This window comes from Tiliqua scincoides, chromosome 2, assembly GCF_035046505.1.
Source record: "Tiliqua scincoides isolate rTilSci1 chromosome 2, rTilSci1.hap2, whole genome shotgun sequence".
NCBI lineage: Eukaryota > Metazoa > Chordata > Lepidosauria > Squamata > Scincidae > Tiliqua > Tiliqua scincoides.
In genome coordinates, this window is record NC_089822.1 from 200682399 (window position 1) to 200698775 (window position 16377).

General features: G+C 45.7%; 1 protein-coding gene across 1 annotated transcript in view; it reads right to left on the bottom strand.

Annotated features, from left to right (window-relative positions):
• The window catches only part of HK3 (hexokinase 3), an 88068-nt gene that overhangs the window by 16070 nt on the left and 55621 nt on the right, over window positions 1–16377 (bottom strand). The window contains 2 exon segments of the mRNA XM_066612943.1: window positions 6250–6403; window positions 12126–12154. Of these exon segments, the coding sequence (XP_066469040.1) occupies window positions 6250–6403; window positions 12126–12154 (183 nt within the window).

The window sequence follows — 16377 nt, forward strand, 5'->3', positions numbered from 1 at the left end:
GGGGGGGGGGATGTTAGGATTTGGCTGCCACCACCAATCTCACCTCCTCCAAGGCCTGACCTTCCCCCTTTCCACCCTGCCCCGCACCAAAATGCCACCTCTCTGCCACTGAACTGTCCTCCTACCAGCCTCTCCCTTACAGTACATTTGCAACACAGAGGCCTGTGCTGGCTCAAGTGGCAGTTTGGATTGGGGATGTTAATCTCACATGTAATTTGGTTCCTGAGTTAAGAAGTGAATTTTGAACAAACATTATATGCTGTAATGCAAGAAGACAAAGGGGTGATTGGAGTAAAAACCTATCAGAAAAGGAAAAAAATGACACCGGGCCCAATCGTATCCAATATACCAGTGCCAGTGCAGTCATGCCAACTGAGGGATGCACTGTAACCTTGTCGTGGAGAGGCAGTCATCGAGACCTCCTCAAGGTAAGGGAACATTTGTTCCCTTTCCTTAGGGCTACATTGCAGCTGCACTGGTGCCAGAAAGTTAGATAGGATTGGACCCACAGTCAGGGAATGAAGAATAGGGGTATAAGTGTCCGAAATGGAAGTAGAGCAAAGAGAGAAGGAAAGGCAAAGAGTGTATGAGTGTGTGTGTGGGGGGGGGGGGGGTAAACACGCCGGAGCAAAAGAAAGAAAAAACATTTGGAAGTCAATACAAGAACTTTTAAATGGAATCATAGAGTTGGAAGAGGCGTGGAGGTCATCTAGCCCAACCCCTTGCTCAGGGATACCACTGAAAAGAGCCAAAAGCTACTGTTTGGCAATACCTTTATTAGGACCAGTCAATATGAAACAGCATCATCAGCTGCTGCCTTTCAAGTTCTTCAGAACTCTTTATCAGGCCGGAGGGCAAAGCAAAAAAACAGGAGCGCATTGCAGCAGAGCCCCAAAGAACTGTTTATAAGACGACTGTACTGAAATCTTGGGCTCTGCCTCCATGTCCAGCTTTTTCACCGCTGTCCCTTTTCTTTTTCTTTTCCATCCATCCTGATGAACCATTTGGAAATCTGGAAAGCCTGCTGCACAGCGCAGTGGGCCATTGTGGTTGGTTTTCATAAAGATATTACCAGGCAGTGGCTTTTACATGTTTGTTGAATGGACATATCTACATTTTTTCGTGTACTTAAGAGAAAGAAGGGAACCAGAGGAGAGATCCGAATACAATCATAGCAAGCTGAAAGCAAAGGAATTGTACCTTTTCCGCAGTGGTCTTCCTAATGTTTTCAGTTATTGGAAAGTTCTTTGACCTCAGCTGCGCCTGCTGGTTGTCTTCGTCTGTCATGTACAACAAGACCTTCACATGTGTTTGGGTCATCTCCAGAGCCAGATAATTCCCTCTCTCTGGTGAAGAGATCAGAACAGCAATCCTAAGAGCTAGTGACCAAGATTGCTTAGGCCTCACTCACCCCTAGGGTTACCTCATAACTGACAGGTATTTTTTAATTGCTGAAGGGTATGTCCAGGACTTTTGTTTGTGTAGCTCAACTACATTGCTTATCAATGAGGAATTTTTAATTTGAATGTATATTTCAGTTTAGGCCTATCTTCCTCATAATTTATCATTGCTATGTGCTATATGATAGTAATTGACAATTTTAGAGCCCTGCCCACAGGTTTGTAACCTAACAGGACTGGGCGGCCAAACAGAGGAGGTTATGACAGTGACTTCCATTGTCATGAAATGGCTGCCAACATAACTCACAGCACTCCATCTGTGGCCATTTTGGGCATGTTGCCGCAACAGCGCTGCAGCTCTGCCACCAAACTCTAGTAAGTCAGTGGTAGTGGTACAGGGAGTGGTGATGGGAGGGGGTGGGAGGAGTGGGTGAGTGGGCAGGGATGGGGAGGAACCAGGGTTAGGGAGGAGATGGATCTAGCAGCAGCAGCAGCAAACAGCCAATCCTATCCTCTCCATTCTGAAATTCCCTTCCCCTTTCTTCAGACATAGGCCCCAAGGCTTACTGGGAGGTAAGTATAAATGTTTTACAGCTACCTCTCTTTTATCCTCAAATCACTCCCCCCTTCCACTGCTAAATGCAACGCATGCCCTTTTGGCATAGCTGTATCAGTGCTGCTGGTAGGGATAGGATTGGGGTATAAAATATGACAAAACTAGATCACGTACAATGGTATTTTAGGGTTGTCATGCCAAAAACAGAATGTTACCCCTTTAGCCTGTTGAGGTAAAGTTAGATCAAAAATCCAATGAGCTGTTATTCCTGTTGGTATAAAGGTACGAGCTGTCATGGCACACACATTGGCACTGAGGCATCATTTGGGGTTTGTATTTGCATTTGTATTGTTAATGATGTGAATTAATGATGTGAATTAATGAAGACTGTGGTCCTACTGGAGATCTACCCCATCCCCATAACAAAAGTTGTGCACAAGCTACTGACACCATTTTACAAAGTGCATTCAGCAAAAACTGTGCACACATGTGTTGCTCACTCCAGAGTCCAGCTTTTCATGCTTGCTCTGCCTGTCACATTTTCCCAAGGTGCCTCTCAGCCACCACCATCACCCATGGAGACATCTAGGCAGGTAAGCTGAGGGCAAGAAGCAGGATTCCAGGTTCTAATCTAGGACATTCCAGTGAAGGTGTAGATAGTGCATTTGACACTAAGGGCCAAAAATTTTTAACACCACTCAATACAACAAAATTATTTTCAGCATTCTAAATCTGCTCCCATTTTCTCAGTCAGAGATGGCGATCTAACCAGCGAGATAATTAACTGGCCTGTAACAGAAGAAGGAGGGGGAAATGGGACACAACACCTAAAGGTTAGCAAACGACTCTCATGCTAACTTCTTCACACTCCTTGCTGGCTGAACTGGGTTTGAACTGGGGAGAGGCAGATTTTGTTGCTGTGATGGCAGAATTGTTGTCTAACATGCAAGATCTAATAATTGTCTAATACGCAAGCCAGATTAGAATTTCTTCATGTATTCTTGATACCATATCTCGTCAAGACAGTGGGCAGCTGAATATTATGTATAATCAGTATCTATTGGTGGCCCTCACCATAGCCCCAATCCAAATTGGCCCCTGCCCCCCCCCCACAGCTGCTATTTACCCTGGAAGGGTACACAATAAAGAGCATGTCAAAGGGAGAGGGTTAAAAAAAAACTCCCCTCATAACAGTCTGATCCAGCTGCTGTTGGCTGCATAAAACAAACATGCTGTTGCACATGTGTAAAGCAAAGCATCGTTTGATCTTTATTGCTCAGCTACTCCACATCTTTTCCTTTTGCCCTTCAAACGCCAAACAGTCATTGTTTGAAGATGTTGTTTGGGCTCTTGTAACTGTCATTTTAACCTTATTTTTAGTGTAATTTGATTCACTGGATTACATTAGTCCAGTGAGCATTGCCTCTAGTTTACAGGAAAAAACAGGCAGTATTTGTATTGTGTCATCAACGTGCATGGTGTTTTATACAGAATGAGAAAAGAAAACCCTGCCCCAAGTGGCTTACAGTTTAGACCAGGGGTGTCAACCATAAGGCCCGCGGGCCAAATGTGGCACCAAGATCAATTTATCCAGCCCCTGTTATAATTGGCCTGTCTAATATCTTGAAAATATGAACAAGATTTGCACATTTTCTCTTCTGTCATTTGCAGCTAATGAGTTTCTATGTGAGAACAGAGTGCTTATTTCTGGCCATCATCTACTTAATGATTTTGCTTTCTGATTCATGCTGCCACTTCCGGCCCTCAGCGGGCACCATGAATGCTAACATCAGCCCTCTGTATGAAATGAGTTTGATATCCCTGATCTAGACAGACACAAGGGAAACAAGAGGGAGGGGAAGAAAATGGAGGCAAGAATGAGCTGGGGAAGAACATGCAATTCTCTAGACAGGGGTGGGCAAACTTTCAACTTTAGGAATCCAGGACCTTTAACAAATGCATAGAAGAGGAATTCTCTCTCCTACACAATTGTTAAAGGTCCAGGATCCCTAAAGTTGAAAGTTTGCCCACCCCTGCTCTAGATGCCTGTCCTTAAGCTTAGTTGTGGTAGGGAAAAAGGACTGAGAACCAAACTACAAGTGATAAGAAATGCAAACTGCGCCAATGGATTTTTTTTATAATACTGAAGGGCCATCCAAAATGGGGCAAAATCCTAGGGAATGTAAGGAGACTAGAATTTTTCCCCCATCACAGTTCCAACTGCAGCCCCTTGTGTATTACTTTTGGACAAAGCTTCAAAGCCACTGGAAACATTTCTCCCTAATTAAAATAGCAGGTGGGATAATCAGATTCAAAGTGCTAAAGCTCTCCCACCCCCCCATGATTTTGCCCCATTTAGGTATTGTTGGATTTAAGAGAAAAAAAATCAGAAAAACAATCAGATGTTGCAGCTGATCCCAGACTAATTTCCATCTGTAAGTTCCAGAAACTATTTCATTTGTATGTTTTCTCCAGCCAATTCAAGAACTAAAGACAGTTTGCTGACTCATTCACCCCACATGGGATAAGCCTCCAAGGCGCCAAAGGACTTAGGCTTAGAACTAGACAAATATAAAGTCTAGAAAACAGTCACAAAGCCATGGAAGTTGCATAGCTACTTGACTATGAACATCCATTGAGAAAACAAAATATACCATGAACTCAGGGTGTAACTACAGTTGGCCCATGTTATCCGCAGGGGTTCCATTCCTGGAACCCCCGTAGATACTGAAATCCATGGAAGTTTAAATTTGTGGTTTTTGGGGGCCATTTAAGCCTCCAAGGGTGATCAGAGCAGTACTCCAGTCGCCACTGGAAGCTTTCTGAAGCCCACAGAGGTTGTGTGCGTCTGTCCTGAGCCTCTGTGGGCTTCAGAAAGCCACCCAGAGCAATTTAAAGTGAACTTCGAATTTTTGCCAAAAACCAGAAGTTCACTTTAAATCGCTCCGGTCTTCATTCTGAAGTCCGCAAAGGCCACGGGCAGACACACACAGCCTCTGCAGGCTTCAGAAAGCCTCCAGAGACAACCAGAGCACTGCTCCGATAGGTGGACCCTTCCCTATGAGTTTGGAGTCCGCAGATGAGGAAATCTGTGAGTTCTGAATCTGCAAATAACATGAGCCACCTGTACACAGCACAAAGGAAACATTTTATGAAATTCCAGAAAACAATAGTAAAGTGGCCAGCTTGTGTGAGTGATGACACACAACTGAATAGGAGTTTTAGTATTAGCTCTCATAAATGCAAATGAGAGTTATTGCATACTATCAACTTTTAATTCCATGCTGTGTCATAACAACACCTCACTGGTTCTTGGAAAATTCAGTACCATTGGTTTTAGATGATTGGTATCATTGGAGTTTAAAAAATCCACTTTTTGTTACAAAAGGCAGTTATGTTTTCTGGTTATTTGACTCTGACACTTGATAGAATACAGAGAATTCAACACAGTTTTTCATTACATTGTGCATTAAATTATGTGTATAACGATATACAACTTTATGGTATTATTCATAAATACCAATTTTCCAAAAAGTTTCCATAATTTTGGCCACTAGTGGTATCCACCCCTTCCCCATGGCATCACCTGGTTTGGTCCGCTCCCACCCTTCCCAATGATGCCACTGCATTCCAGAAGTACTGCCTCCCCCCTGGCAGGGGAAAAAAACTCTACATATACTCATAAATACCCAATCCTAGGTGTCAAAACCTTGTGGCAAACTGACTGGGGTGGGGGGCCTGGTGGGAAAAGATGTGTCATTGAAAACAATGGGGACTGATGTCAGGAGTGATGAGTGATGTCAGTGAGGAGTGATGTGATGACATCCATCCAAAAACAAAATACCAGCCTGACCTGCAGCTGTAACTTTAACAACAGTTGCAGTGCTTGTGCCAGGTTGTTGGGTCTGGGGTCCTTTGGGCAAAGCTCTGCACTGGGTTCCCCCATGCAACTCCTTGCTCTCACATTACCAGCTACCTAATTACCACTGTCAATGAGCTCAGGGGTTGGCCGGCTTAGGTGGGCCCTTTGATGGGTTTAGCCCCCAGCCGTTGCCAAATCCAGCAGACCCCAGCAGCTGTATAAGCAAAATATCAGCAAGGGATGCATTTCACATCATAGAGATAAATATTATCTCCTGCTAATACCTGCACATCCAGCTAGTTCTACAGGCACAGCTAGAAGGGCAATTTCAAAAGGCGGAAATCCTAGTGATGGTGGCTGAAAGCTTTGCATGGGTGTGCAGATTGGTTTGGGAAAGGAATATTAGGACAACTATTGTACAGCACACTTACCGGTGCCATCAGGCAAGGCACAGACATAGGTGGGTATGACAGGGATAGAACTGCCTCCTTGGAAGTGGTGCTTTAGGCCTCTCTCCAGGGCTTCCTCCATGGAGATCTTCACATACAGGAGCTGCTCTTTGGACAGTTTAAAGGACTGCATATGCTTTTGGACCCGGTTAGAAGCAGAAGAAACAACGGAGGGAGCACGATGGGGTGATAGTCTGGAAACATCAGGCACGTCTTTGGGCTCGAGGTCCATATCTAGGCTAGACCTAGAAAGGGCCAGAAATCTGCTAGTAATGCTAGCCTTGTGCCTGGGAACTACAGGCATCTCCTTAGAAGGTTGTGAAAATGAATGTGACATGGAAAGTGCCAGAAAAGAGCTGGCAATATTGGAATCTGGTGTGGAAGCACTGAAAGAGTCCTTTGAAAGTTGGCCGGGGTGTCTGGTTCTCATCTCAAAGAAATCTGTGAGGTTGGTCCCTGACATGGGATGAGAGATGGGGTCCTCAGAAGTCGGACCTGCTGTGGCATTGAGCATGAAGGACGTTTGCTGCAAGTTCTCAGAAGCTGGATCTGAACCTGAGATGGTATTTAGTGCAAAGGAAACCCTAGAAGTTGAACGTAAATTTGATTTGGACCTAGAAGCACTGGCCCCTGGCTTGGAGTCTTTGTAAGGTGGTCCAGACATGATTTCAATCACGAAGCCACCAAGCAATGGAGATTGTGAAAGGACAGTGGGGAAGAAGACGTGTGAGCTTGGAGATCAAGGGGGACTTGGGGCAGGGACAAAACCGAGGCAAGATGTGGGCGGGAGGGTAGTGAAGCTGGGTGGGCAAGGTAGTTACAGCAATACGGATCAGGTTGGCTTGTGAGGGGTCACTGGGGAGGAACTGAAGGGAAAGGAAACAGGCAGGAGGGCGAATGGAAAATAGAAAGGGAAGGCAGAGGGGAGAGAGAGAGAGAGAAGGAGGGAAAGAGAGAATGCTGAGTGTAGACAGTGGGGGAGGGGCAGAGAAGAAGGCAGTTGGAAGAGCGCACAGAGGGTGGAATGGAAGGGGGGGCAAAGAGCAGAGCATAGACTACACATAGAACTGGAAGGGGTGGGCCAGATCAGGGAAGATGATAGTGCATGGCAGAGCTGTTGATCAAAGGATCGAGGAGGACACTGTCCCTCCCAGAAATTTCTCTTCCCAGGAATGTTATATTCTAGATTTTTTCCTTTCAGTTTACCTTAGGTGCCTAGAAAAGGTGATAGTTCTGACTTGCTGAGCATTCTAAATAAATAAATGTTGGTTGCTTTGAGTAACAAAATCGTTCAAACTTACACATGCATGAGCTTCATGCACACACTTCTACGACTACACATTTTTGTCTTTTTGCTGGTCTATAAAAGTTTCTAGGAAAGTACAGTCATTTCCACCTCACCCTTGTGAAACTACCACCACCCCCACTGCCATCCAGTATTATTAAACACAGGTCTTATTATTACAGGTGGGGCCTCCGTATCTGCACATTTTGCATCCAAGTATCTGGTTCAATGAGGGTCCTCTAACCTGCATTGAACAAGCCTTGGCCCCACCTGAGTCCTCCAGAGGCGACCGGAGCTCTGCTCCATTCGCCTCTAGAGGGCTTTCTGAAGCCCACAGAGACAGTGGGAGTTTGCCTGCTGCCTCAGCAGACTTCAGAATGGCCATTTCTGGCTAAAAACACTACTTCCGGATTCCCAAGGGAAACTGGAAGTAGCATTTTCCAGCCAGAAATGGCTATTCTGAAGTCCACAGAGGCAGCAGGCGGACTCCCACTGCTTCTGTGGGCTTCAGAAAGCTATACAGAGGGGACCAGAGCATTCTGGTCCTCTTCATAGGGCTTATGGGGCAGAAAATAGTGGATTTGATTATCTGCAAATTTTGGCATCCGTGTGAGGGAGTCAGAGAATGGATCCCCCATGGATACCCAGGTCCCACCTGTATTATCATCATCATCACCACCACCACCATCATCAAAATATTTATATATCACTTTTCAACAAAACAAGTTCACAAAGAGGTTTACAGAAATAAAACAACTAACTAAATGGTTCTCTGTCCCACTGTGATCATCTCAATGAGGATGGTGAAGAATGTGCCTAGCAAAAGCACACTAGGGCAGCAACAAACCTTATGGCACTGAGAGCAAGGACAGGGTTTTAGAAGAGCAAGGCCATGTTTTCACTATTTGACTTGCATCTAAGGGCGCAATCCTATCCTGTGCTGGAACAGGCAAGCCAGGAGGTTTGCTCTGTATCCAGTGCTGGATGGGGCCAAAAGTGGCTCAGCCAGAGGCAAGGGGAAATTTTTCCCCTTACCGCTGGGAAAGGTGCCCTTTCCCCTATGGGTCTCTTCAGACTTGTGCCACCTCTTGAGGCCAGGCCGACGCAAGCCTCAGTGCTTCCATTGGCATGGAGGCTTGTTCCAGCCTCCGCAGGCCGGCATCAAGGCTTCTGAGAGGAATTTTATCAGGGGGTACAAAGTTTCTTTTGGGCCCCTTTGCAAAGGGAGAGGGGTGAAACAGAGTGGGGGAGGGTGGTGATGGACGAGCAGAAATAGGGGAAGGGGGGGCAAAACAGGGTGGGGGGGGAAGTTAGAGACAGCTGCAAAAATCTCTGGATTCCAAGCCCATGTAGTCTCAGTAGTGTCCCCAGCATCACCAGTTGTTGTAGTGTCCCCAGCATCCTGTGCAGGCATTGTTGTTGGCAACCTTCAGTCTCAAAAGACTATGGTATCGTGCTCTGAAAGGTGGTTCTGGCACAGCGTCTAGTGTGGCTGAAAAGGCGAATTCAGGAGTGACAATCCCTTCCACACCGGGAGCAAGTGCAGTCTGTCCCTGTTCTGTCTCCCTGGCTATGGGCCTTCCTTCTTTGCCTCTTTGCCTCAGACTGTTGGCCAAGTGTCTCTTCAAACTGGGAAAGGCCATGCTGCACAGCCTGCCTCCAAGTGGGCCGCTCAGAGGCCAGGGTTTCCCACTTGTTGAGGTCCACTCCTAAGGCCTTCAGATCCCTCTTGCAGATGTCCTTGTATCACAGCTGTGGTCTACCTGTAGGGCACTTTCCTTGCATGAGTTCTCCATAGAGGAGATCCTTTGGGATCCGGCCATCATCCATTCTCACCACATGACCGTGCCAACGCAGGCGTCTCTGTTTCAGCAGTGCATACATGCTAGGGATTCCAGCTCGTTCCAGAACTTTGTTTGTTGGAACTTTGTCCTGCCAGGTGATGCCGAGGATGCATAGGAGGCAGCGCATGTGGAAAGTGTTCAGTTTCCTCTCCTGTTGTGAGCGAAGAGTCCATGACTCGCTGCAGTACAGAAGTGTACTCAGGACACAAGCTCTGTAGACCTGGATCTTGGTATGTTCTGTCAGCTTCTTGTTGGACCAGACTCTCTTTGTGAGTCTGGAAAACGTGGTAGCTGCTTTACCGATGCGCTTGTTTAACTCGGTATCGAGAGAAAGAGTGTCGGTGATCGTTGAGCCAAGGTACACAAAGTCATGGACAACCTCCAGTTCATGAGCAGAGATTGTAATACAGGGAGGTGAGTCCACATCCTGAACCATGACCTGTGTTTTCTTCAGGCTGATTGTCAGTCCAAAATCTTGGCAGGCCTTGCTAAAACGATCCATGAGCTGCTGGAGATCTTTGGCAGAGTGGGTAGTGATAGCTGCATCATCGGCAAAGAGGAAGTCACTCAGACATTTCAGCTGGACTTTGGACTTTGCTCTCAGTCTGGAGAGGTTGAAGAGCGTTCTGCCTGATCTGGTCCGGAGATAGATGCAGGAGATAGATGCAGGCAACTCTGAGTATATAGTAAAACGTCAGATCTCAGGAAATTTCTGGGCCCACTCCTTTGGCTCCCGAGTCCCCCTTTTGACCCTGGGCCTGAGTACAAATTACACCCTTTAACCCCCCCCTCCTAGGCCCTGGTCGGCACACTTCTATTTGCAACACTCCTGGGCCACCGCAAGGGACTTGCACCGGCCCAAGCCTGAGTCAGGATTGCGCCCTAAGACATTTAGGGCTTAGCTAGCTGCTCCTCATCTCGGCATGATCACAAGGTCTTCCACAAGAGTAATCTTCTGCTGGCGGACATCTCCCCTGAAGTTCATCAGAGTTGGATGTTCATCAGTTGGAAGTTCATCAGAGTTGGACTCAAGAACATAAGAACATAAGAACATAAGAACAGCCCCACTGGATCAGGCCATAGGCCCATCTAGTCCAGCTTCCTGTATGTCACAGCGACCCACCAAATGCCCCAGGCAGCACACCAGATAACAAGAGACTTCATCCTGGTGCCCTCCCTTGCATCTGGCATTCTGACATAGCCCATTTCAAAAATCAGGAGGTTGCGCATACACATCATGGCTTGTACCCCGTAAAGGAGGACCGTAAGAAGACAAGACTGCATTTTTCTGTACCAGGAAAGCTGCTGTATGTAAACAGCCACTACACCAGTTCTAGATGTGGGAGGCCAACTCAGAGTTTATCAGAAGCCTTGTGATGGATGATCTCAGCCCCTCAAGGGGCTCATGCCAGCACAGAAATTTTCCATCTTTGGGGATGTGAGCTCTGGCTGATAGACTCAGGGCCCAATCCTATCCAACTTTCCAGCACCAGTGCAGCCTCGAAATAAGGGAACAAATGTTCCCATACCTTGAGGAGGCCTCTGTGCCTGTCTCCCCACCACAGGATGAAGTGCATGCCCCACTGGCAAGGTTGCACTGGCACTGGAAAATTGGATAGGATTGGGCCCCCAATTGCCAAAGATGCTGTCACTACAGAGCAATAAGGGGTTTGTGGAGCTGTATGGTTCTGATACATGCTCTGGCCTAGACACCTGACCTTTAAATACAGGATGCCCGATACCCCTAATTAGTACCCTAGCTGAGATCACTTTCAAGGGCGGCCACTGGTGTCAGCCTATATCTCATCCCCATGACTTGCGCTCAACAGGAGTGCAAAGCTTCATACCTGAAAGAAGCACAGGGTAGCTGCAATTATTCACTGCTCTAGCCACATGATGCAATTAGCAACACATGCAAAACGCAGCTAGATAGAGTCACACTGCCATGCACACCCCAGTATATAGATAGTGCACAGGCAGACAGAATTATCGAGTCACACACAATTGCAGGCTGATCTGGCTCATTAAAGAGAGTTATTAAGCAGTTTTCTGTCATAACTGGCCAATTATGAGAGGAGGTGAGATGTCAAGAGGGTTGCAACTTGCAGGTATGAGCATGTGTTTTATCCCTATTAGTTTGCTTCTCACTAAGCGTCTTGCACTGACATGGGGTACATCACTTAACACAGATAAATTATCCCCTAACATACCCGATCCTCCTTATACACATGGTGAAAGCAGATAATGTCTGGTAAATGACTGGACAGGGGCACACTTTTCATGGACATTCATGTGTAACCTGGAGGTTCGAATCCATGAAGTTGTCAGGCTTCAGGGAATGACCGAGATAACAGAAATCCTGCCTCAGGGCTCTAGCTGGGAAGAGGAAGGAAGGTAAAATGGCACCAAACTGCTATGGCTTTTCTTCTTCCTTGCACCCTTTGTTCCTGGCTTGCTGCTCCAACTGACCTGTGAGGACTGGAAGAGGTGGACCAGTCCAGTGGTGGCAGATCAGAGCACAAAGTTGTGTGATAACGCTCCCTCTGACCATAGAAACAGCAGTGTCAGCAGCCACTGCCAATGCTTTGTTCACCCAGCCCACCCATGGCTGACTGTAGCAGCAGGAGTGGTGTCAGCAATGGCAGCCCCCCTAGCCCCCCCCCAGGCTCCTGCCAGCTGGCCACTCAGAAACAGCAGCAGTAGCAATGGCAGAAATCCTCCCCACACACACCACGTTTTGGACTGTGGGCAGCAGCAACTTGAGGGCATAGCTTGAGCCTCAGCATGCCAAGATCCCAGATGCAGGTAAAAGAGAAGGGGAAATAGAGAGCTGATTGAGTCAGTGTGTGTGTGCCGGGGAAGGGAGGAGCCAAGTAAGTTTGTGATGGAGGAAGAACAGTGAGTGTCTGGGGATGTATGTGAGTAAATATACATCAGAGGAAGTTGTAGGAAAGTACTATACTACCAATATTGTACTCAAGTTTCTTTCTGTAAACAGAATCACTGTCAGAATTATCCAAAGCATCTTATTTTGCATTTGAACTTTAAACTTAAATTTGTGTTTCAGAAAGCAGAAGTATCTCATGAGAAAAGTTCTCCACTCATTCACCTTAGTAAGTTCCTTTTCTCAGTGTGTGTTGTTCAGGGAGGGGGTGTATGTTTCTAAACAATTTGCAGTGTGTGGCCACACTTTTATAGGATTTTTGTCCATATACTAAAAGGGAATCTTCTGTGGAATGAGCGGATACAGAACCAACCTGTTCCTAAATGGTACTTGATGGGCCATTCCTAGTTCTCAGGGGATGGGAAGTTTCTTTTTATTTTCTGTACAAAGTCTTAAGAAGGGGTTGAATGAACCACAATGTGGTCCAGATACTCTCTTAGCATTCACTCATGACCACACACACACACAACTGCATTGTATTTCACATCCATGCTCAGTAACAAGAGTAGGTCAAATTGACCTGGAGACATGGGGAAAAATGTTAAAAGTTTGATTTTAATATTCTACAACTGTAGACCGCCCCTGTTGTGCAACATGCAGCACAATTGTATCTTGCACTGGAACAGGCAGGCCAGGAGGCCTGTGCTGTACCCAGCGCAAGATTGTATTTTTGTTTTCCGGTTTGTTGGCCATAACTTTTGATAGAATAGAGATATTTCACTCCATTTTTTTTCATTGCATTCTGCTATAAATTACACATTGAATAGTATATAACATGATGGTATTATTCCCACAAATCGCAATTGAAGCGATTTTCGTCACTAGTGGTGTTATCTCCCTGCAGCTTGGCATGCGAGGCCCACGACGCCCTCCATTTCTTTGCCAATGCAGAGGCCTCCTCCAGGTAAGGCAATGTTTGTTCCTTTACTTTGGGGCTGCTGCATCAGTGCTGTAAGGTAGGCCTTCTCAAGGTTGGGCTCCACCCTTTTATTTATGGACTTTGTCTTTTTCCTGCTAAGTTCTGCAAAACTTGGAAGCAGTTTGTTTTTTCTTTAAAGAGTTGGCAACCATGTGGCATCACCAAGCCCCACCCTGTGACATTACCTGGCACCTGCTTGTGAGTCTCAGTGTGCGGGACTATTTTGACACAGCAATGCAACACTTTAGTGAATGGAAACTGAGCATTAGGGGTAGAAGTTATTTTGAACTGAAGAATCCAGAGTAAAAGGATGTTGGGATATACATGCCTGGGGTACATTAGAAAGTTAAAACATGAGATAAGTTGAAAAATTCTGTGGTGGAACTGAGTAAAGAATGGTTAATGTGAAGCACTGAGACGCCAAGCACAAATCTGAGAGTTGGTGTCGTCTAGGAGCTCTGAGAGCTCTGAGTTGGGAAGCTGACATGTTGAGTCTCCCATGAGCTATATGTGCACTAGGTGGCCTTAGGCAACTCACTATTGCTTCAGTTCCACTCTGGCAGTATGAGGATGGTGATGATGAAGATGATGATGATGATATTGACCTATTTTACAGTCTGTGGCATACGTGAAACATTTTGACCAGTGAATTGTGTTATAGAAATATCAAGTGTTGTTATTATTACAGATTTTAAAGGTTACCGTATATTCTCTCCCAGAAGAGAAAGAAGGAACTGACCAGTTACAAATGGCCAAAGAAAGGCTTTCATTAGGAAAAAGAAAGTAGCACAATAGCAAGAACCGATCCTGAAAGAGGTCCTAGACCTAGCTGAACACTCCCAGCTGGAGGAAAGGGGAGATTAATTTAAGGAGGAGAGCCGATGCTGAAACTTCTGCCAGGAGAAGATAGACATTCACTTTTTCAGTGGGGTGAAGGGAATTTGTAACCATCTCTACTTGTGATGTGCACACCCATTCCACATTTGCCTCTGCTAAACAGGTTTTAAACTTCCCCCCCCCCCCCAAAAAAAAAAACCGTTTGAGCAGAGCTGACAATGGGATGAAATAGATTATATCTGAGTTAGCCTATTTTTAAATGCTTGGTATGTACACAATTCCAATTTCAGACCATGTGTTCAAAAGTAGGAGATGGTTGATACAAAAATATTACACTGAAATTGAATATGTGCACATATCGTACTGGGCAAATGGAAAATCTGTCACATTACCTTTTGGACTGACCAGAATCTAAAGGAAAAGTGGGTGATGCCTGTCCTGAATAACTGATATAATTAACTGCCAGCAAAATACAGCCGTATTTTAGGTGCTCCTAATAATGGTCTTGCCCTACTTTGGCTCCTGTATGGGAAAATACTATCATTCTTTGAAAGGGAAAACATTAAAATACTCCCAACCGTGCTGCTCATGTCACTTGTGTGGCTACAAAAGAAAGGTGAACCTACAGTGCAATCCTATGCATGATTATGCAGAAGTAAGTCCCACTGTGCTTGAGGCATACTCCCAGGTAAATGTGCACAGACTGCGGCCCTGGAGTACGCATTTTATTGTCTTAATTTTTGTAAGTGAAAATCAACACATTATGTCTCTATATCTCACCACTGCTCCTTCTCCAATTTCCTGATACCCACAAGCCCCTCTTGCCCCTCCCCCTGCATCCCGTTTGTCTCACCACTGGTCCTTCTCCAATTTCCAGATACCCACAAGCCCCTCTCTTCTAAACTCCCTACCTTCTTCCCTATTTATTCCTCCCTTCTTCCCCATCTTTAGTCAGCAACTGGGTTTAGCAGATGAAGGAACCCCTAAAAATACTTCCCTACACCCTATCCATTTCTGATTCCTTTTCGGATAATAATAATAATAATAATAATAATAATAATAATAATAATAATAATAATAATAATAATAAAACTTTATTTTTATCCCGCCCTTCTCCCCAAAGGGACCCAGGGCGGCTAACAACATATAAAACAGATTAAAACATAATTTCACAAACAGATAAAAACATATTAAAAAACACATTAGCAGAACCCATAAAAACAGTAGTCAGATAAAAGTCAGAATAAAAGAGCATAAAATAGCAGTTCTTAGAGGAATCGGGCCTGTAAAAAAGCCCGATTCCCAATGTGCTATGTATTTGGATACACCCAAATACATAGCACATGCAGCCACCACTAGCTAGGTACACTAGACACAAGTACCAGAAATCTATACTTATCATTTCTCCATGTGTATTATGTTTACCTTTGTGTGTTTTTGCAATAAAAATATAATCCTTTGATTGAAAGTTACCTTTCTCCCAGTCTCCTCATTAAGCTAGTCAAGGGATCTCTTTGCTCTACGCTATCTTGTTATCCAGCCTATGGTCCCAAAAAGTTTCCAAAAGGCTAATATAAACAAAGCAGCCTTTTTGGTAACATTTTAATTGAATGCCGTTTACAACAACACCTTGTTCATATTTGGCAAGAAGACCAACAAGATGGCAGACTGGTTTGAAGCCCACTCTGAGGAGTTGACACCAGTCACTGTGGAAAAGAGGAGAGCTCAAGCAGCATACAAGGCCTGTCCCAGTGAGCGCAACCTGCAGGTCCTCCGAGCTCTCGAAGCAAAGTCCAGCAGACTGCCAGGAGATGTGCTAACGACTACTGGCTCCAGCTCTGTTCCGACATACAGATAGCAGCTGACACGGGCAACATCAAGGGGATGTATGATGGTATCAAGCAGGCCCTAGGTCCAACACAGAAGAAAATTGCCCCTCTGAAGTCTGCCACAGGCGAGGTCATCCAGGATCGGACGCAGCAGATGGAATGCTGGGTGCAGCACTACTCTGAGCTATATTCCAGAGAATATGTAGTCACCGAAGAAGCGCTGAACAACATTGAGTGCCTGCCTGTGTTGGAGGAGCTTGACAGTGAACCAATCCTAGAAGAACTTCACGTGGCCCTGGACTCCCTTGCCTTTGGCAAGGCACCTGGGAAAGACAGCATCCCTGCTGAAGTCCTAAAGTGCTGCAAAGAGATCATCGTCACTGAGCTGCATGAAATCCTCTGTCTCTGCTGGAGAGAAGGTGGAGTACCTCAAGACATGAGGGATGCAAACA